Source organism: Dendropsophus ebraccatus, chromosome 8 (assembly GCF_027789765.1).
Source record: "Dendropsophus ebraccatus isolate aDenEbr1 chromosome 8, aDenEbr1.pat, whole genome shotgun sequence".
NCBI lineage: Eukaryota > Metazoa > Chordata > Amphibia > Anura > Hylidae > Dendropsophus > Dendropsophus ebraccatus.
The window spans coordinates 97895393-97918343 of NC_091461.1; the positions used below are offsets into that span (position 1 = coordinate 97895393).

The window sequence follows — 22951 nt, forward strand, 5'->3', positions numbered from 1 at the left end:
TTAAGGACCTGAGGCCCATACACCGATATGAACAATAGAGGATTGAAAATTGGTAGTATATACAACTTATGGTTCCAACTAAAAGAAACATTAAAAACTAGGGTGTAACAAAGTAGGAACTTCCTATAAATGTTTCTTGTTAAACCATGTTTAGACCTTGTAAAAGACCGGCCGTTCCGTGACCTGGCCAGTCTCAAAAAAGATCATCCCGGCCAGTACTGCAGCACCAGCCTGATGATCTTTAGCGTCGCTTAGTTCTGATGCGGGCGCATTTGTGCGCGCCCGCATCAGAACCCTCCACTGCTGCAGCCGCTTGCTCCACTGTGTGCACTGACAGGGTTTTCTGCGGCCACTATTCACTGAATAGCAGCCGCAGAAAACTGACATGTCAGTTTCTAGCGGCGCTGCTAGGTATCCCGGACGGAGTGTATACTATGTGTATACAGTCGTGGCCAAAAGTTTTCAGAATGACACAAATATTATATTTTCATGTCATCTGCTGCCCTCTGGTTTTTGTGTGTGTTTGTCAGATGTTTTTATCACATACAGAAATATAATTGCAATCATATTATGAGTAACAAAAGCTTATATTGACAGAATGAGTTAATGCAGCAATTCAATATTTGCAGTGTTGACCCTTCTTCTTCAGGACCTCTGCAATTCTCCCTGGCATGCTCTCAGTCAACTTCTGGACCAAATCCTGACTGATTCATTCTTGCCCAATCAATGCTTGCATTTTGTCAGAATTTGTTGGCTTTTGTTTGTCCACCCGTCTCTTGATGATTGACCACAAGTTCTCAATGGGATTAAGATCTGTGGAGTTTCCAGGCCATGGACCCAAAATCTATACGTTTTGTTCCCTGAGCCATTTAGATATCACTTTTGCTTTATGGCAAGGTGCTCCATCATGCTGCAAAAGGCATTGCTGATCGCCAAACTGCTCTTGGACGGTTGGGAGAAGTTGCTCTTGGAGGACATTCTGGTACCATTCTTTATTCATGGCTGTGTTTTTAGGAAAGACTGTGAGAGAGCCGATTCCCTCGGCTGAGAAGCAACCCCACACATGAATGGTTTCAGGATGCTTTACAGCTGGCATAAGACAAGACTGGTGGTAGCGCTCACCTCGTCTTCTTCGCATAAGCTGTTTTCCAGATGTCCCAAACAATCGGAAAGGGGATTCATCAGAGAAAATGACTTTACCCCAGTCCTCAGCAGTCCACTCCCTGTACCTTTTGCAGAATATCAGTCTATCCCTGATGTTTTTTCTGGAGAGAAGTGGCTTCTTTGCTGCCCTCCTTGAGATCAGGCCTTGCTCCAAGAGTCTCCGCCTCACAGTGCACAGTGCAGATGCACTCACACCTGCCTGCTGCCATTCCTGAGCAAGCTCTGCACTGCTGGTAGCCCGATCCCGCAGCTGAAACACTTAAGAGACGGTCTTGGCGCTTGCTGGTCTTTCTTGGGCGCCCTGGAGCCTTTTTGGCAACAATGGAACCTCTCTCCTTGAAGTTCTTGATGATGCGATAGATTGTTGACTAAGGTGCAATCTTTCTAGCTGCAATACTCTTCCCTGTTTTTGTGCAGTACAATAATGACTGCAAGTGTTTCTTTAGAGATAACCATTGTTAACAGAAAAGAAACACCAGCCTCCTTTTAAAGTGTCCAGTGGTGTCATTCTTACTTAATCATGACAGATTGATCTCCAGCTCTGTCCTCATCAACACCCACACCTGTGTTAATGGAGCAATCACTGAAACAATGTTAGCTGATCCTTTTAAGGCAGGGCTGCAATGATGTTGAAATGTGTTTTGGGGGTTTCAGTTTATTTTCTAGGCAAATATTGACTTTACAAGTAATTGCTGTTAAGCTGATCACTCTTTATAACATTCTGGAGTATATGCAAATTGCCATTTTAAAAACTGAAGCAATGGACTTTGTAAAAATTAATATTTGTATCATTCTCAAAACTTTTGGCCATGACTGTACACTCCGTCCGGGATTCCATAGGCAGCGACGCCACATATATTTTCGTATTAATCACGGCCGTTGTTGCAGTCTGCAACAACAGCCGTAGTTTTACGAAAATATACGTAGTGTGAACATAGCCTTAAAGTGATTTTCTGGGATCACTATATGGATGGCCAAAGCTATAGACGGGCCATCAATATCAGATCAGTGGGGGTGCTCTCGCAGCAACCGAAATAATCAGCACTGAGGTAAGCGTGCTGTACCCAGAGATATAAACAACAAGGGGGTCACAGCCCTCTGGTTGGAGAGGAAGTTGTGAGATAAGGCCCATTGACACAGATCGATTATCGCTGACAATGGTTACTAGGAACATTCATTCAGGTGACAATCGGCCCGTTTAAGTGTCAGATCAGTCAATGAGCATTCAAACAGATTACAAATGAAGTCATAAAGAAAAAATCCATTCTTGGCTTTGTTTTTATCACTGTAATTGCACTTCTGAATATGTGAAAAAACCATTAGGATTTTTCAGTAGCCAATGAACAGAATGACCCTACAGAAATACCTCTGTCTCAGAAATCAACTGATTGATCTTCTTGCAGGTGTAGAACGGTGCCACCTCCACATGAGCCACTCTCCAGTCTGCACCACGGCTGGTGTCCAGGATCTTGTCATGTTTCTTTAGGATCTTGCGGAACCCTGTAAAGTTGAGATTCTAGAGGCAAAGGAAAACGTACTTAATAAGGATGACACACGTTAAAACAAGTTCATCGCACTGCTCCTAAGGCCTCATTCACACATCCGTAGTGCAGTCCGCGGCCCGCACTACGAATGTGCATCCATAGTGCTCCGTGCTTCACGGAGAACTACGTTCACATTCCATTACCCCAGCGATCCGTGCCCCAAGAAAACGGTCTACATTACAACATGTTCGTTTTTTTGCGGCACAGATCGCGGCCCCGTATACACGTACAGACATGTGAAAAGAGCCATTGAATAACATTCCTTTGTGTTCTGTCCGCAAATGCGTGTGAATTTGGCCTAAGGGTCCTATTACACAGGGCGATTATCTGCCCTATCAGGCTGATTTGGGTAGATATCGCCCCGTGTAATAAAGAAAAGGATCAGCTGAGGAGCCTATTGGCTAATTGTTGTCTTCCAGCAGGTTTAAAGTCATCGGTCTTCGACCCTGCATTGCCCTCTGTAATAGGAGGTGTGTAGTTGGCGGCTGATGAAAAAGTATATAGAAGATAAGTAATACTTACCATTCTACGCTCCTTGGTGTCCTCCTGGCTTCTCCCTGCAGCTGAAGCTTCTGAGGCCATCTCTGTAGTGACAGGCCATGCAGCCAATCACTGGCCGTGGCACTGTCCTGTTGCTGTCAGTGATTGGCTGAGTGGCCTATCACTCCAGAGACGTGCCAGCAGCGGCCGTGGTAAGCCGTAAACAGCTAGGTGGACACTGGGGAGCGTGGACAGGTGAGGATTACTTTATTTTCTACATATCAGTAAAAATGTCCTTGCAGCCCTTGCTACAACATAATTGAGCTGCGTAATAGGCTTGGTATCATAACCTATGATGAACTCCATTATAACTAAAAGAGCTAAATTAAAATACCAGCACGCATGTCTGAAGTCTGCGTAACATTGAGATTAAACACAGGCCCCCACTCTACCTATAGTAAGTGTTAATATTCTTTCTATTCCTATATAAACATTGTGTAGCTTGTGGTTATGGGTGCTCTATAGCAACTATTTATTTCTTATTACAGTAACATGCAAAGACTTGCAGCTTAGGATGAGCCTGAGGTGGTGTCTTCCATGCCAACCCTACCAGCAAACCAACGGCATAAATTACCAGAACCAAGAGTTTTCACAACTTGCAATTAAGCTCCATTTACTTCAATGGAACGGAGTTTCAAAACCCACCCAAACTGGAGACAACAGTAGGGGAAAAGTGGCCATGTTTTTGTAGCGCTGGATAACCCCCTTTAAGATGCCAATTTAAAGCTAACTGACATGGCATACAGCCTGGGGAATGTATGTTATACTGGGTATGTAGATGTGTCACAAGAGAGATGTATATGTGTATATATATATATATATATATATATATATATATATATATATATATATATATTGTGAATAGAGTCCTGTTGCCATACCACATACAACCTGAGGACAGGTATGGTGCTGTTCTGGAGGAGAGCAGGTAGGCCGCATTCACACATTCCATGGAATGCCTCTAACACGGATGTGGAATGCCTGTAACGGAGTACCCCACCCCCCAAACCTCCACCCCCAGGCAGCATCCAAACAGAACGTGTGAATGCGGCCTTAAGCTAATTCTGGATAACCTCAATAACAACATGAAATAAGACTTGGCAGCCATGTTGTACCTGGTAATTCTGCAGTAGGATTAGGCTGAGATAGAACTCGCTGAAAGCCAGTTTCAGGTCCCTAATGTTTCTGTGCTGGACTCTCTCCTCATGTGAGAGGGTGAAGACGGCCTTCCTGCGCTGCCTGAGGGCTGGTACCCGGCTGCTTTCCCTTTGTGCGTCCAGTGAAGACTGCAGTTCATTTTGTAAGGTAGCTGAGCGTCGCTGGGCTTCCGCCAACTTTTCTGTAAGCAAAAATATAAGGTAATTGACCACGTCATTCACAAAAGGGTTAATATCTGGATTTGTTGTGTCAGGCAATAATAAATCTTTTAATAGGAAGGTCCATGTGGTCCATATGTTCCACAGTCAGAGCCACATGCTGCTTCTATCCAGTTACCTGAATAAAAGGTGTTGATTTTGGCAAGTTCCTTCTCACATGTCTGGAAGAATTTCTCTTCAAACTTGGCAAAGTAACGTTTTACATTATCTTCATCTGTCACTGCAAGACAAAAAGGGAGACGGACACGGCCGTCAGGTCTCACTCACCACAGCTGGAATAGACTTTGGGCAGAAAAAGCACTTCAAACACAACCTATAACATCTCTATGAAAGCTTTAAGGCATTTAAAGGGACTAGGTCACCACACTCCTTTTAATCTGCTTGTGGCTGTCACCCCTACGAGCAGGAAGCCACAAGCGGAGGATCTCCCTCCGGTAGCCCTGACGTGTCCATAAATTAGGATCAGCTGTTCACTGCAGGGTCCAGCACATGAAGGGTGTACAGTCTATTACAAGACAAAGCTTATGCAAATCTGCCCAGTTATACAGAGGGATGTGAATGTAGAGAATACATCAATATATAAGCAGGCAGACCTGAAAATCAGGAGTCTGAAATCTATATGGAAGGTGTAATAGTCGACAACTATTTATATATATATATATATATATATATATATATATATATATATATATATATATATATACATACACACATACACACACACACACACACAGGTACCTTGGATTAAAAGCATTTTGCAAGAAGAGCTCGCATTTTTTCAAAATTTTATCTTGGATTAAGAGCATTGCTTTGGTTTAAGATCTCCCTGTACTGGGTGGGAGGGAGAGTAAGGGAGGGGCATGGTCTGACCCAGGAAGTCTCCTTTACCTTCCATATCATAGCAGATCAACTTCAGGCTGGGGCTTGCATCAGGGGACAGGACTGTGGAGGTAATCTCTTCATAGCTGTAACCCCTCTCTCCCCAGACAGAGAGTGCTGCTATACTGTGCCCACATCTGCTCTGCTCATTCCTTCATGCTCCCTACAGTCTCGGTCAGTCCTTGTGGTTCCCATTCTCTCCATTCCTGCTATAATGTGCCTGCGCTTACACTCAGCCATTCACACTGCTGTATAGAGGAGTTTCTGTCACTGTCGTCCTGCACAGCTCTGTGATTCTCACTTCCTGATTGGTCCATGCTGAGCACACACACCCTCTATTGTGGTCATGTGACCACAGAGACCTCTGACAGCAGCCCTGTTTCTCTATTCTAGCCTGTTGTACTACACTACTGCATTATGGGGATCTGCAGTTCCATCCTGTATCTACAAATCTGCTGTTTTTCCAGGTTTATGCACTTACTATACATTATACACCACATGTTCATTGCTATACTGTACAGTAACTTATAATATGACACATTCAGCTTATTTTAAATATTTGTTTAATTTGTTTTACATGTTATTCAGAATAAAAAAAAATCATTATTTTTAGGGTGTGGAACCAATTGTCTGCATTTCATTGATTTGGAGACTCATCAATGAGTACTCAATTTTATTTTTTCGCTGTTCTCCCTGAGTTATATATATATTAATAAGTAAATAAACACATACTTCTCCAATCTTCACTTCACTTCAATGCACAGCTATATGGTACACAGCCCACCGCACATGGCTGCCGTCTGCCACATTAGGCGATAAGTGCGATTCTCACATGCAATGTGCTTATGATCACAGTAACCACGTCCTTCAGGCCTATTGCTGGAGGATAATCACAAATCACAGTTCTCTCATCAGGGACCACAACCCCCATTACATAGACCAGGACATAAAAAAAGCCAAAGCTAAAGGCACATCTGTGGCAATTGTTCCATCTCCCCCACCATCACTACAGCTCCCAGCAGGTTTCCTAGCAGCACCCAAGGCCACATAATCAAGTCTTGGAGATACATTAAGGACGGCTGGCCTTGAATCCAGACACGTGCAGCATAACAATAGGGGAGGAGGCAGGAAAAAATATGGGTACAAATAAGTAACAGGGTGAACGGCAATAAGTACAGAAGAATAAGAGTCAGGATACAAGCTCAGCTCTATACAACCTTATACCCATAGAGTGTCAGGGTACATGCCAGGCTCTATACAACCTTATACCCATAGAGCGTCAGGCTACATGCCAGGCTCTATACAACCTTATACCCACAGAGCGTCAGGATATAAGCTTGGCTCTACAGAACCGTATACCCATAGAGCATCAGGCTACATGCCAGGCACTATACAACCTTATACCCACAGAGCGTCAGGGTACATGCCAGGCTCTATACAACCTTATACCCACAGAGCGTCAGGGTACATGCCAGGCTCTATACAACCTTACACCCATAGAGCATCAGGGTACATGCCAGGCTCTATACAACCTTATACCCACAGAGCGTCAGGCTACATGCCAGGCACTATACAACCTTATACCCACAGAGCGTCAGGATATAAGCTTGGCTCTACAGAACCGTATACCCATAGAGCATCAGGCTACATGCCAGGCACTATACAACCTTATACCCACAGAGCGTCAGGGTACATGCCAGGCTCTATACAACCTTATACCCACAGAGCGTCAGGGTACATGCCAGGCTCTATACAACCTTACACCCATAGAGCATCAGGGTACATGCCAGGCTCTATACAACCTTACACCCATAGAGCATCAGGGTACATGCCAGGCTCTATACAACCTTACACCCATAGAGCATCAGGGTACATGCCAGGCTCTATACAACCTTATACCCAGAGAGCGTCAGGGTACATGCCAGGCTCTATACAATCTTATACCTATAGAGTGTCAGGATACATGCCAGGCTCTATACAATCTTATACCTATAGAGTGTCAGGATACATGCCAGGCTCTATACAACCTTATACCCACAGAGCGTCAGGGTATATTTCAAGCTCTATACAACCTTATACCCACAGAGGGTCATGGTACATGCCAGGCTCTATACAACCTTATACCCACAGATGCAAGCTCCATACCCAAGGTTAAAGGGGTTATCCAGAATTAGAAAAACACAGCTACTTTCTTGCTAGAACAGCGCCATCCCTGTCCTCAGGTTGTATGTGGTATTACAAACCATCTCCATTCACTTTAATAGAAATGAGCTGCAAAACCCCCCACACCCAAACTGAGGACAGGAGAGTTACAGTGTCTGAAAGGAAAGTCCATGATTTCCAAAGCCACGATAACCCTTTTAAAGAAAGTTGTGTGGTTTAGAAATCTTACAATACAATAGGCTAGTACAGAATTCAGTCCTAACAAACAATGAACTCTTGAGGTCGTATTACACAGCACAATAATCTGGGGGAAGTAAGCGCCGACCTGTCACCTCAGGGCTCGCTTCCCCCTCCTGTGAATTGTGCATATCTGCTGATTGTGGCCTTTTATGATGCATTTACACAGGCAGATTTATCTGACAGATTTTGGAAGCCAAAGCCAGGAATGGATTTGAAAAGAGGCGAAATCTCAGGCTTTCCTTTATGACCCGTTCCCTGTTTATGGTCCGTTCCTGGCTTTGGCTTCAAAAATCTGTCAGATAAATCTGCCTGTGTAAACGCACCATTACCAGGTCTTATTACAGGAAACTATTATCAGCCTGAACAGCCGGTAAGTGGCCAAGGGCCCTATTACATGGGACGATTATTGTGCGAAAAATCGTTAAATCGTTCGAATTTAAACGATAATCCTTCTGTGTAATTGCAGGCAACGATCGAAAAATCGTTCATATGTCGATCGTTTATTTAGATCTGAACCTAAAATTCTCGTTAATCGTTCGCTGTAATTCCACGTTTGTTCGCTCAAGTTCCGTGTTTTTTCACTAATCGTTCAGTGTAATTGCACATTGTTCAGTTTTTCTGGGATCAGAAGGAATAAACGATCATAGTAACGATCGCAATAACGATCAAAGTAACGATCGTAACTGACCATTATCGTTCTGTGTAATATGGTGAACGATTTCAGGTTAACGATAAATGATCTCGTTTGCCATCATTTATCGTTAAAAATCGCTCAGTGTAATAGGACCCTAAGGCCGGTAATCGTTTCATGTAATGGGGCCTATACTCTATATACTGCTGTCATCACATGGCTGTCTATGGTATGGGTGATAACTGGAGAAAGGGCAAATAAAGTGAATAATAAAACTAACAAATCTCATTCTCCTTGCATGAATCCTGCAGTGTATACGGCACATGTGCAAATCACCTAAAATTTTTATCCCCCCACCCCCCTCCCCAGTTTACACCTTTAGGGGTTGTTTTTTTCTTTTCACGATGTGCTGTGCAGCGTCTACCAGAGATACATAGAAAGACATGGCAGAGAATTACAGCAATGATGAATGCTAACTAAGACTCCCGTGTAAAAAGAAGAAACATGGGCAAATGGAAATCATCCAGAGAACTACCTTTGGCTTGGGATGGTATCGCTCTATGGATATAGATATACATCACACAGGGGCCTATAGGTGGCACTAGAGAGGCAGGTTTCTACCCTCTGGAGGATATCTCCATTGCTTACTATGATAGGAATAGAATAAGCCGTTTGCTGCTATAATACAGTAGGATGCCATCAGCATTACTTTATCCACACATTATTATAGACACATTCATTATGCCACGAACCCCAACTATACCTAAAGGAAACAATATGAATAATTTGGAAGCCCCCAACAATAGTTCACAATGGGATTCTCTCTCTATAATGTTTTACCTATATAGCAGTGTATGATGTGAGCAGTGCAGTCACCATCTACTGTGTGAATCATAGGACAATGTGTGGACACACCCAAAGAGATGAGGTGCCAAGAGCAGAACGTGTTTAGGGATGTGGATATCATATAGAGCCTTGATTCCTTTCTCCTAGCCCTGTTCCGCATTAATGCACACACATGTATAATGGTAGCTGCTGCAGAGAATATGTATGACTGCATTGCATATGAGCTCTGGCGGCAATGGCTGGGTAATCCTCCCCTCCCTCCCCGCACTAGCTGCTAGCCCTGTAACACATGCCACATCTCACCAGTCGCTCTTTTATTGCTTTTTTAATATCCGGATGAGTTCATGACTGCTCCCGATTATAATATAGTGAAATAACAAGTGTACTCACGGGAACAGCACTCGATAATTGGTCAGCCGAGCCCTGCGGAGCGGGAAGAGCTGGCTATCCTGAGCATGACCTCTATTACATCTCACTATGGGGGGTCGAATTATCCACGGCCGCGCTCAAAATGTTCAAAGAGAATAAAAGAGACAGGAATAATGTTCTGGTCATCACGGTGTAACCACACGGACATGAACAATCTATTAGATTCTTATCCACACAGACCGGCTGTATACCCTGATCAATAAGCTGTCACATTTAGGGTACCCACTGGAGGTCGGTAAGGGCCCCGGGGAGGTCATGTATCTTCATTGATACTGGACCAGCATGTATGTGTAGAAAGACAGACCCTTTCTTACATTTTGAGGTCTTGTACTGTTTCGCCCACCATTCTGCATGTAATATATACTACCCCACAATGTGTCAGAATTTTAAAAGATTTTTGCAAATTAATGAAAAAGTTAAAACTATAATTTGATACGGACATAAACACTTTATATAAGTTCCCACAGCTGACAGTGCATATCGGGGTAAAAACCAAACCACGAGGAGGAAAGATGTGCCTGTAGAGCTCAGAGACAGGACTGTGTGGAGAAACAGATCTGGAGAAGGAGACAATGTTTCCTGTAAAGTTCCCAAGAGCACAGCGGTACCATGATTCTTAAAAATGGACAAAGTTTGAAACAACCAAGACTCTTCTTATACCTGCCACCCCATCAAACTAAGTTGACTCTTCCCAGGGTCTTGGTAAAAGAAGTGACCAAGGACCCAATAGTCACTACTACTGAGCTCTAAAGTTCCTGTGTGCAGATGGGAGAAACTTCTAGGAGGTCAGCCATCACTGCAGCCTCCACCACTCTGTGGTTCCTGGCAAAGAGGCCATAAAGCAGCTTCTCCTCAGTAATGGATAGACCCATGGAAGCCCGGAGCCTCTTGTACAGCATCTAAATAACTCTTAGATCCACTGGTTTGATGAAACCAATATTGACCTTTTTGGCCTCAATTCTAAATGTAGGGGTGTTTTTCAGCATCTGGGATAGAGAGACTGATCACTGTTGAGGGAAAGCTGAATGGAGTACAGAAATTTGTAATAAATAAAACCCTGATCCAGAGTACCATGGACTGAGCCAAAGGTTCACCTTCCAACAAGACATGACTCTGAGCACACAGCCAAGCTAACGCAGGAACAGGACCAGAGGCTGAAATGCAAAAAAATTTAGTTGGTCCTATTCAATAAATTCTGTTATTACTTTGTGGCATTGAGATCAGAATGATGGCAGAAACTTTTTATTTTTACAAAAATGTTAGCACACCGCGGCAACATAATAACATGTGAAAAAAGTGAAAGGGTCTGAGACTTTTTGAAGGCATTGTATATACTCTATATACAGTGTGAGCATGCTTTGCTATAGACCTCATTGGAGATACTCTTTAAGAGGTAAACAAGCATTTGTATGGATTACAAGCCAGGCTCATCTTATTTACGCTGTAGTAGTGGTAGATTTTATTGCCCGATACGTAACTGTTATAAAGATGTCACATAGAGCCAAAAGCTATTTGCTGAGCAAAGGGAGCCGAAGCAGTCACCACGTCCTTAATCTATTTCATTGTAACACCCCCCTCCCCTGGTTTTTATGGGTGAAATTACAGGACAAGATAAGCAATGACCACTACTGATTCATCTCTAACAGGCTAAAGGTGGTCAGACAGATCGAATGAACACTAGCTATACCAGTTGATTGCGGGACTGGTAAACCATCTATATCCTGAACAGACGTTTAGATATAGTTAAAGGACAAGTCCCACCAACTATGAAATCTACAGGCAGGCGGGGGTGGGTGTAAAAATAATAAGTTAACTCACCCGGCTCCCAGTGTCTCGTAGCAAGTCTGAGTGATTGCCCACTCAGCCAATCAGTGACTGGGGCAGGACACCAACTTAGTCACTGACGGGTTGAGCGGGCAATCGGTCAGCTGAGCCGTTGCTGCTGCAGAACCGGGTATGTGACATACCTGGTTTCCTGCAGAAGATGAACAGGACCCAGACAGTGGCGCTACAAGGCACCGGGGGGGGGTTCACACATAACTGATCCACAGTGAATTTCGCTGCGATTCCCTTTAAGGGGTTGGACACTTTATAGTAAAATTGCTCAGTGTACAGTAATAGTAAGTGTACTCACTGAATATGTGACCATGCCCCGCCCCTGTGTCCACCACTGAGCCTGTATATGTCTATGGAGTACACAGGGGACAGGGCCTGGTCACAAAAACTGACGTGTCACGGTTGTGGCCTGAGCCGATCAGGGGGACAAGCCAGGAGAAGTCTACAGGTCGCACAGTCTCTCCTGGCTCTGTTTTAACTTATTTGGGCGGCCGCATAGTGTAAACCTATGCGGTTGGCAAGTCTATTTTGCTGAAGAATGACACAGAGGCAGGAGTAAACACACTCACTTCTACCAGGTCGTTCTCCTGACTGGTCGCAGTCTGAACACTCAGACCATGACTGATCAAAAGCTTTTAAAGTGACACTGTCACCACAGTTTTCATTTTTTTCATCACTTTTAAGGTTTAATTTACTAATATTGCTGTGTCCATAGCTTATTTCAGACAAATTATCAAGTTGCTTGTTCAAGAGAAAAATGAACTTTTATCACCTTGTTATTGCGCCACCTGAGCGGGGCTAGTCCACAAAGCGCCACATCGCTCCGCCCACTCCACCGCCGTTGACTCCTCCCCCTTTGCTGCGTCATTTCTTCAGGCCGCTCTGCTGCAGCGGCCTCCGTCTTTTCTGGCCCTCCCAGCCTGTGCAGGGACGCCGCGACGTGCGCGTTCACATCACCCAGAGTGTCATGCGCATGCGTCCCCTTCATTTACCGCACAGGCGCACTGGGTGAGTGATCTTCTCCTGCACCAACCAGCCGGGCTGTGCTTGCGTTCACATAGCCCACGGCTGTCATGTGCAGGCATGGTGGGCTGTGTGCAGTCCATTTGTACCCTGTTGTCCCCCGGACCTCCGCACAGCCAGCAGCGATCTGATGCGGTAGTGCGCAGACACAGTCCAAACAGCTAGTAGAATTTTTGGCCGCCCGCAGCTTGCTTCTCTGTCACACACTGGCCGCTGGCGGCACAATAACAAGGTGATAAAAGTTCATTATTCTCTTGAACAAGCAACTTGATAATTTGTCTGAAATAAGCAATATCAGTAAATTAAACCTTAAAAATGATGAAAAAATGAAAACTGTGGTGACAGTGTCACTTTAACATGTCACTCTAAAAATGTGTAAAGCTTTCTTTCATGACATTTCCCATTTAAATAAAAAGAAAGGGGTTTGGGGGCAAAATTGATTGATTATATATCCTCAAGTCATCAATAAATGGTTGATGGTGGGGTGTGCTGGGTGTCAGCTCTCTACCGATCTGATCAATTCAGCATGTAAAAGGTCCTAAAGAGAAAGATTAATGGGCCAGAAGCATAAGGTGCAAAAACACTGAGCCCACCAGAAGGGCTGCTAGGTTCATGCACAAATATATAAAGGAGAGATATTAGAACTGGATACATGTGACAAAGTAGTGATCATGGGGGCAAGGTCTTCCCTATTGAAGAATATAAGTGGGTAATGGTAGCTATGAAAGCTGGATATTTAGAAATACATGAAAACACATCCAAAAATGTGCGCATGGGGGCGGGGTGAAAAAAACCCAACTAAATAAAACAAGAGAATGAATATGCAGACAATGTCCCTATAACAGTACATTCATTATTGATGGAATATCTTCTGGGAATATAAAGGGTTACAGCGGGACAATGAGGTCTAAGCTAGAATTTTCTGGCAGTGGCTTATTCTACTGGAGTAAATGTCAAGACGTCCATGGTTTGCTAATGCCGCCTTTAATCCTTTTAGATTCCCTTAGTAAGACTTTGCAGAGGAGAAATGATGTATCATGAAATAAAGCACAATATCTCATTCCACGTCCTATAATAATAGCCGTAACCTTTACGATTTTTCCCATTGTGGCTTCTATTATGCTAAAAATACACACACTATGTCTGAACCCTCAATATACTGACACACGGCACGGTGCAGCAATCTGATCATATAATATAGATTAGGAGCCCGGTGACTGACATTTACACATTACCCCTGTTGTTCAGATGAACCCCGGGGAGAACTTTAAAGTTCACTTAGGTAATGGTCACAGAAAAGAGCCGCTTCGGCAAAAACAGTAGTGACATCTGGCAGCAGCACAGAGGCAGATTCCGGGCCTCCCGCATCCAACGTCCAAGGTTTCTGGGCTCAGTCTCAAGGAGTAAGACAAGAACTGTGCCCGGAACTTGCCGCTGATTGGATTAGTTGTAAGGACACGTCGGGCAGGATTCCATTAGTAGACCAGACAGGTAATGGAAGGGATCAAAGACGTAACCACTTCCTGAGTCCACCGGAGAGCTGAACGTCTGGCTTTTACTAGGAGGTTTGGGCGCAACCTTGTTAAAAGGATCTTATACCAAGTGATAGAATTAGTGGCTGTAGTAATATGAAGCGCAAGTCGATACAATCACTAAGGACGTTGGTTTATTTAAAATATTAGAGAGAACAAGTCTAAGACTCCAAACAAGGACAGAATACAGCAACAACATACATTACTGTAACATAGCAAGTGTATGATGGAAACTCCTGAAAGTGTGCAACACATTAGAGGAAGGAGTTCAGCGCAATGTAAGGAACCTAGTACTTGTATAAATCCTTTGCTTAAATTGAATAGGATGTATGGCTTAAGGGTGTATTCACACAGTTTATTCGCTGCAGATTTGATGCTGTGTAAATCAACATAAATAGCTCAACACAGAATCAAATACAACTCTATGTGTGAATATATCCTACATCAAGGATGTTCAACATTTTTAAGAGGCTTTCCTTACCTCCCCCCCCCCCACCTCATTTTAATAGTATACTAGGATTTTATAATAATCCTGAAATCTTGCAGATTCCCCTTCTTGCAACTAAGCCAGATGGGTCGATAATAAGCCGCCACTTCCTGTTCTGTAGAGATGCCTTTTCATAAGGGTTCTTCTTATCACAGGCAGGATTACCATGAAACATGACACCAGTATGTAGATAAAATGGGATTAAACCAATTAAAATAGGAGATGGTCAGAGCTCCCCCCTTTCCCCATCATGAACAGTCATCTCTCTATAGGTCACAGAGCATGCTCGAAACACTCTCACTTGGAAGTTAAAGGGGTAGTGCGGCGCTAAGAAATTATTCACAAAATAAAACACATTACAAAGTTATACAACTTTGTAATGTATGTTATGTATGTAAATGGCCCCCTTCCCCGTATTCCCCGTCCCCCGCCAGTGGACCTGAAAGTGTATGCATTATACATACCTGATTCGTGTTGACCCCCGTCCGCATTTCTTCTGACAGTGATGTGATCTTCGGGAGGCCAGCCGACCCGCTCCTGCCGTCCCTCATGCCGCCCCCCCTCTGCCGCGTCATAACTATACTCAGCCGCGATTGGTTGAGCACAGTTATGCTCAGCCAATCGCGGCTGAGCATAGTTATGACGCAGCAGAGGGGGGCCGGCATGAGGGACGGCAGGAGCGGGTCAGCTGGCCTCCCGAAGATTACATCACTGTCAGAAGAAATGCGGACGGGGGTCGACACGAATCAGGTATGTATAATGCACTACACTTCCGGGTCCACAGGGAAGGGGGCGATTCACATACATCACATACATTACAAAGTTGTATAACTTTGTAATGTGTGTTATGTTGTGAATCATTTCTAACGCTGCACTACCCCTTTAATGAGACCCCTCCAGTCTATTGTCTATTATAAACAGAGCAGGGTCTGAACATTAAGTCTCAGCATTTGATTTCATGTGGCTGGAGAATATGAATGCAGCCCTAGGGCTACCTGGAAAACGTGTTTTCCAGGACTCTCTAGGGCTGTATACAACTTCTCCTGTCCCCATAAGTCAAATGAAGAACTTTCAGGTTTGGACTTTAAGTTCGTCTATCTCTAATCATTCATTAACCTGCTGCCAACAAGTGATATTTTAGAGATCATTTACAACAAATCTGCATTTTAGCCCATTTGGTTTCTTCCTTGTTGACCACAGTCTGTTCTGAAATTGCTTTTGTAGCTCTGTTCACATTTACCAGAAAAATGTCTGATAACCAATACCCCCCATGGACTGTGCTGTCCTGTAGAAGTCTATCAACTTTGGGTAACCGTTCCTGTGGTAGATCTCAGGGTGACCATGCTAGTCACTTACAAACAACTACACAACTTATTTGGTTGAAGTCGTCCTACTCTATAGGGAGGGGGTTAATCTCTGGCGGGAGGTTCGGCACACATCATTATAAAGTGTATGGAGACCTTAAAGTGACACTGTCACCCCCTTTTTTGCATTATGACTTCTCTACTCAGGTGTAAAGGGTAAATTTTATATTCAAACCTTATTTTATATCATATGTCATGGTGCTTGTTCAAGTAAAAAGTGATCTTTTATCATCAGCGTATTGTGCAACCTGCCACAGCGCAAGTTAGCCCCGCCCCTCCATTACATCATTGGCGCATAGGTCCCTGCACCCCAGTAGCCATTGTTGTGGGCCGACCTAGTGGGGGTGGGGCCTAGACCTTTAGGCCGACTCTTCTAATGGCCACTTAGGGGCGGGACCTATGCGCCAATGATGTCAGAGGGCAGGGCTCCTATGGTGATATGGGCGGGGATAAGTAGTGCTGTGCCCGCAAAGCCCCGCCCAGGTAGCACAATCCGCACTTTAAGGATTGCATGTCATTGCTACATGTTTAATGCCTGAATGGTTGCAATGGAAAATTGCAGAAAAACGCAATTAATGATAGGAATTACAATGAACATTTCACTCGCCTTCTGCTGCTACACGATGGTTATACACAGTGCATGTAATTTACCAATATAATACTACTCCTTGGCAAGTCACAGGGGCACACTACACTAATACTAAAGCCTAACATAATAATGTACAGTACTAAAAGAGTACAGGTTGTCTTGGAGCAGATCGGGCAGCCTTGTGGGCATTATTGTTCAGGATAAAACATAATTAGTTCTGCACACTGTGAGCACATGAGAGGGATTTGCGGTGAGGGTGCTATAAATCACGGCTATAATGGTGTAACTCCTATTAGTTTAAGAACTGTATCATCCAGATTAAACACTCATTATGACTATCTGATAGAAAAGGGAGATCCTTCTCGCTCTGCACAAGGTTTGCCGCCGCCGCCGGCATCTCTCCCCAACAAGTACCTGTGTTGCGGAGGGTGCTTCGCAGTCGGCTGCCTCGGGCCATGGAGGTAATTATAAGAGCAGATGTGGTCTATTGGAAAATGTGCTCTATTTTATTAAAGAAACAGAAGCTATCAGTGACTGCGGCAGACGGGGCAGAGGATTTTCTGGGGCAAGGACACGGGAGAAGCAGACGTTTGCTTGAGGTGGGCAGGCAATCATTAGCACTAAAGAGGTCTCTCGACAGAACGAGAAGTTAACATGCGAAGGGGCTGAGACTTTCCCTGCTATTAACACCATGGCTGGAGCACAGATTAGAATTAGAAATGTCGAAGCACCAAAGGCCACATTCTCCCATTTGTGCCCCCAGACGTGGCCGCAACCACACCCCAACTTCTTTAACAATAGCCACACAATGTTGCTGATAATTCTGGTCAAAACAGGGAGACCAAAGGCAAGGAGTCAAATGGTGGACATTTCCATTAGATAGAAGCAGAGCTGTGGAGCAGGCAAGGCAAATATGCACTCAAGAGAAGAAATCTAACAGCACTTTTATATACATCAGGTCACAGATAGCTGATGGACGCAAGTCAGTCGGCTAAAAATCAGCTCCATTTGTTAAACAAAAAGAGGGTCAGACGGCATACAGTGGTGAATAAATCTTCAGATTAGAAAAAGCAAAACATATATGCAACGTTTCGTTAACTTTTACAGTCATGCAGCATTTCAACCCATCAGGTTCTTTGTTGTCAGGCATGCAACATTTCAAACCATCGTGGTCTATGTTGTCGGGCATGAAACTTTTCGACCCATGTGAGTCTTTGTTGTTAGGCATGCAATATTTCAACCCATCAAGGTCTTTGTCACGCATTAAAGGGGTAGTTCACCCAAATTTTTTTTCTTTCAAATCAACTGCTGCCATGAAGTGCCAGAGATTTGTAATTTACTTCTATTAAAAAATCTCAAGCCTTCCAGTACTTATCAGCTGCTGTATGCCCAACAGGAAGTTGTATTATTTCTAGTCTGGAGAGCAGGAGAGGTTTTCTATGGGGATTTGCTACTGCTCTGGACAGTTCCTGACATGGACAAAGGAGGCAACAGAGAGCACTTTGTCAGACAGGAAAGAAAACACCACTTCCTGCTGGACACACAGCAGCTGATAAGTACTGGAAGACTTAAGATTTTTTAATAGAAGTGAATTACAAATCTCTGGCACTTCATGACACCAGTTGATTTGAAAGAAATTTTTTTTTGGTGGACTACCCCTTTAAACACCTAAACCCACCAATGATACACATACATACTGTTTTTTCTTAAGTTCGCCTTTTTTTTTTTTTTTTTTTTTTTTTTTTTAACTGGCGCCTGTCCTTTAACTATACTTAAAAACATCTGGTTATCCAATACTGGATAGAAGTTGATAATTTGGTAAATAGTTCTTGTATTTTTTAGGATTTCGGCTTTTATAGTTGTTTCAAGTGGCCATAAACGATCGACTGCATCCAGCAATTAATGGTTGGTGATGGTGCTTCATATGTCCACTCTCCTCCCACAGTGGGTTGGTCTTTCATAGATGATCACATGTGCATGTCCATCGAGTGCCCATACACCTTTAACTGCTGGAAACTACTGGATTAACATTTCAAACATGGCTGACTTTGTTTTAGAAGATGATGTTATTGAGCGCCTAAAAGCATAAGACACTGTTATGCTATGTTCACACAGCGTAAAGTACGGCCGTTGTTGCCATCGGCAACAACGGCCGTACTTTGTGTGCTGTGAGACACTGCCTTATTTCCTATGGGATCTCAGCCGGAGCATATACACATTGTATACGCTCTGGCCGGGATCCCATGCGGCGCCGCAAAGAACTGACATGTCAGTTTCAGTGAATTGCAGCCGTAGAAACCCATGTCAGTTCACACAATGAAGCGAGCGGCTCCGGCTGCTTGCTTCATTGTGTCCTATGGGGAGTTCTGATGCAGGCGCACGCTGATGCGCCCACATTGGAAACCTGCAGCCGGAAAGATCATCCGAGATGATCTTTGCAGAGACCGGCCGTTCCGTGACCAGGCCTGGTCATGGAACGGCCGGTCTAATACAGAGTGTGAACATAGCCTTATAATGTATTAATTTGCTAGGTTAAAATTTTTGCTTCGGTCTAATACGTATTATATCAAAACACAGACAACCTGTAGCTCCAGAGAACCGGTCTTCTTTCTAGCTTGAGTCACGGCGGCCCTGTAGGCAATTCCGAAGAACATTAAAGTCGATGGGTTGTAAGAAAATGAATTAGAAACACTAGACCGTTCAATGAAAGAAGCATCTAGAATAGCTGGATAAGAAATACACCAGGATTTTATAGGGTGAAGAAGACTGGTGAGCGATTCAGTCTAGTATACAACCTGTTCCGTGAGCTGCGTTAGTTACATTTCTATCCTCCTGAATAAGCGAGCCACAGCCAGGCAGCCGCTGAAGTGTTGTCACAGTGTCAACAAGGCTCCCTTTTTTGCTGCATTGTATCGTGCGCAGTGGAGGCGTCCAATCACAGAGCTCTCTGCTTGCGGTTACCATGTCACCCCAGAAACCTCTTGACTGTCATACAAAGGAAACCACCACCTCCCAACCACATAACATTCTGCACCAGTTCTGCCCCCAATCAGAGCATGCAACATTACCGACACCCCCACGCCCGGTATGACCACTAACAGCCACCTGCTGTCACCTAGTACTGGAGGGCTGAGGAGCTAGAATCTGCAGCTATCCAAGCGGGAAGGTGTTGATAGAGTTGTGCTTAGCAGGTCTTAGCGAAAAAGACACGTGTCAATTGAGAAACTCAGCAGGTTCCCAAATACAAAGAGATTAAATGGAAAAATCTTCAAGGTCACAGACTGTAGACTATAATTCTACGAGGATACAGATCTGTAAGGATATATATAAAGCTACCAATGACGTTTACACGCCTTTAAGGAGTTGGCCAATGTATTTGTGGCATGGTCCATTCCATAGATGAGGTATTTTGTTATTTGATCCCTCCACAGCTAATAGATGTCTGGCGAGTCTTGGGTAACAGTAAATCTTGGGTTAAACAGATCCAATATGTCAGATTCTAGCAGGTACATTGACGATGTACAGGTTCTATGTATAGATGTTACGACAGGAAAAACATCCATCTGTAAGAGTTAGAGGGTTAATATAGAAGCCAGGCTCAAGCTGAGAAGAGGTTAATGAAGTTGTGAGAAAAATGATAAAGAGCAGGCAACCTCCCCTCCCTGGAGTAAGCAGCAATCAGAGTTCTTATGCACATTATATGCAGCCGGGGGGACTGGGGGGGGGGGGGGGCTGCCGAGAGAGATGGAATCTGTGACCCCACTGACACATTTCAAGCGTGTTTAAAATGGCAGCAAATAGCTGCTTTAGAGAAAATTGTATTTTTTTGTTCCATAGAAAGAGGAGGGATGGGGAAGCGAGGCGGGGGGGGGGGGGGGGGGGGGGGGAGTGTGCATTGGAGTGAGTGGAAGCGATAATGCACAATCGCTAATCCTACAGCAGCACCTGCCAAACCTATCACGTTTTTGTCTTTATAGAAACCATTATACCATTTCCTGGAGAAGAGATTTCAGGACACTTAAGTGGAGCGGACCAGTGACCGGGAGGCGGGAAAATTCCCCCAACGTCTTTAAAGGCGACCGTTCACCAAAAATAACTGGGGGCATATACGTTCACTTTGCTAGAAAGCAAGGACTTCAAAATCATCAAGATGGCATGGCTACTTTCACATAATGTTTGCCATAGGTGCCAGGAAAGCCTAAGCATATGGTAAATGTATCCGTAGGCTCCTATGTGGCCTCCACACTGCACCACTACAGACGTGTGATAATTCAAAGCAATAAAAAAAATTAAATAAAGAGTATACCACATGGTATGCACAAAGAGTGTGTAGGCGATAGATGTCGCTATATAGCTATACATTGTCGTCGTCTAGTGTGATTATCAGGCTATAATATTAAATGCACATGATTATATATAAATCAGCCACGTTGACAACTGTTCAGCAAAAGCTGAAGCCCGATACATTTATCATTAACTCCAATCTGTTGTTGTTGAACGTTAAAAACGAAAGCTGGTGTGAAGCAGCCTGGCATTGATCCTACCCCCGCTTCTTGGCCCAATAAAACTTGAGGCGGTATTCAGAGAAGCTGATCTGGTGGCTATTTCCAGCCGCTGTCCAGATGGAAATAATCTTGTCTGCTTTGATATAACGGGATGTACGATACCTTTAATAAAATTCTTTCCAAGAAAATTAAGACAGCACGTAATGTGATAAACATGGGACGATGGGAGGGGGTGATCGGTTATTGGTTCCCTGTCAAATAAACAGGTAGAAGAAAAAATAGCACTCTACACAGGACCATACAGGACGCTGACAGCAGGGCAAATGAATACATCTGTTACTGGAGCACTGCAATGTGTACAAGACATCTCCGATTAAAGGGAACCTGTCATGTATTGTGCATTAAATTAGCCCGGCACAAAAGCCAATTACTCCCATGCACCCGCCCGCGTAGCTATGGTAAAAGAAAGGGGCTTAAGATACTGAATTCTGAAGGTATGTAGCAAAATAGCCACTAATGACATTTATAGTGAGGAGAGGAGGAGGGGGAATGGTCCAGAACAGTAACTAAGGCAGGAAATTAGCACATAATGATTATTACTGCGTGTGTGTGTGTGTATGTATATATATATATATATATATATATATATATATATAACCAATAAGTTCTAATTCAGGAAAAGAAGTCACATAAGTTCTTGTAAGCAACATATACATTATATATATATATATATATATATATATATATATATATATATATATATATATTCATTATAGATTCCCACTGAAGCCAAAAGGTCTTGGTTTTGGGCACATTTTGAACCCTAATTGCTTATTCACATGTTCCATAAATGTATGACAAATCTAGGGCACACTGATTTCTATTGTTGCTATTCACACTGTCCATAGTTTTACAGATCCGCAATCTGGGCCACAAGAAAAAAAAAAAGAGAGAGAGAGATGGCCTAGCACAGGGCCGTAAATGCGGCACAAATTCACCCACAGAAGTCTATGGGAGCGTCCGTAATTTTTGGGGATTTTATGGAACAAACGTCCACAACATCAGCAAAAAAAAATACAGATCACTTTCATTTAACTATTATCCTCCCATTTTTTGTGGATCCGTGAAAAATACAGATTACGGATACACTACGGACAAACTGTTTGCAGACGGCGGATTGCAGCCATAATGTATGGTTCCCAAAAAAACTACTGAACATGTCAATGAGGCCTTAGGGTATATTCACACTGCATTTTTTAAATGCCAAAATATGAAAAGAATGCGCATCCCTTTATTTTCTATGGGAATATGAACCATAGTTTATACCATGGTGTCTATTTTATCCGGGTATAAGACTTTAAAAATAAAATTTTAGAATTTTTTTTTTTTTTTCTTTAAAAGGGTGACTTATTCCTCATGGAAAAAATGCATCATAAACCCCGTATGGGCTTATTGGTGTCCAAGTGTATTTATCTGCCTGTAGAAGACCATACATGATATCTGTGATAAATAACTGGTCACACTGTCCAGGTTATAAGCATCTGAGACAAAGGGTACTATTACACGAAGCGATTTTTCCAAGATCAACGATAAATGGACTCAAACAACCGCTATGAAGAACGTCCTGAAATCATACACCCAACTACTCGAAAAAATGATTGTTACTTATTATTGTTATTGCATTCGTCCTGTCAACCCCACTGTGTTCCGCTACTGCGAACGACGTCTTATTACATGCAAAAAATAGGTCCAAATTCTATTAAACGACCAACGATTTCTCGTTGGTCGTTTAATTGTTGTCTA

At 43.5% G+C, this 22951-nt stretch overlaps 1 protein-coding gene across 2 annotated transcripts in view; it reads right to left on the minus strand.

Annotated features, from left to right (window-relative positions):
* XPR1 (xenotropic and polytropic retrovirus receptor 1) overlaps nt 1–22951 on the minus strand; it is a 96209-nt gene that overhangs the window by 17541 nt on the left and 55717 nt on the right. For both annotated transcript variants that reach the window (XM_069981155.1, XM_069981156.1), the window contains exons 3-5: nt 4743–4844; nt 4364–4587; nt 2531–2680 (exon numbers count right to left, since the gene is read on the minus strand). In XM_069981155.1, the coding sequence (XP_069837256.1) occupies nt 2531–2680; nt 4364–4587; nt 4743–4844 (476 nt within the window). The remainder of the gene's footprint in view (nt 1–2530; nt 2681–4363; nt 4588–4742; nt 4845–22951) is intronic.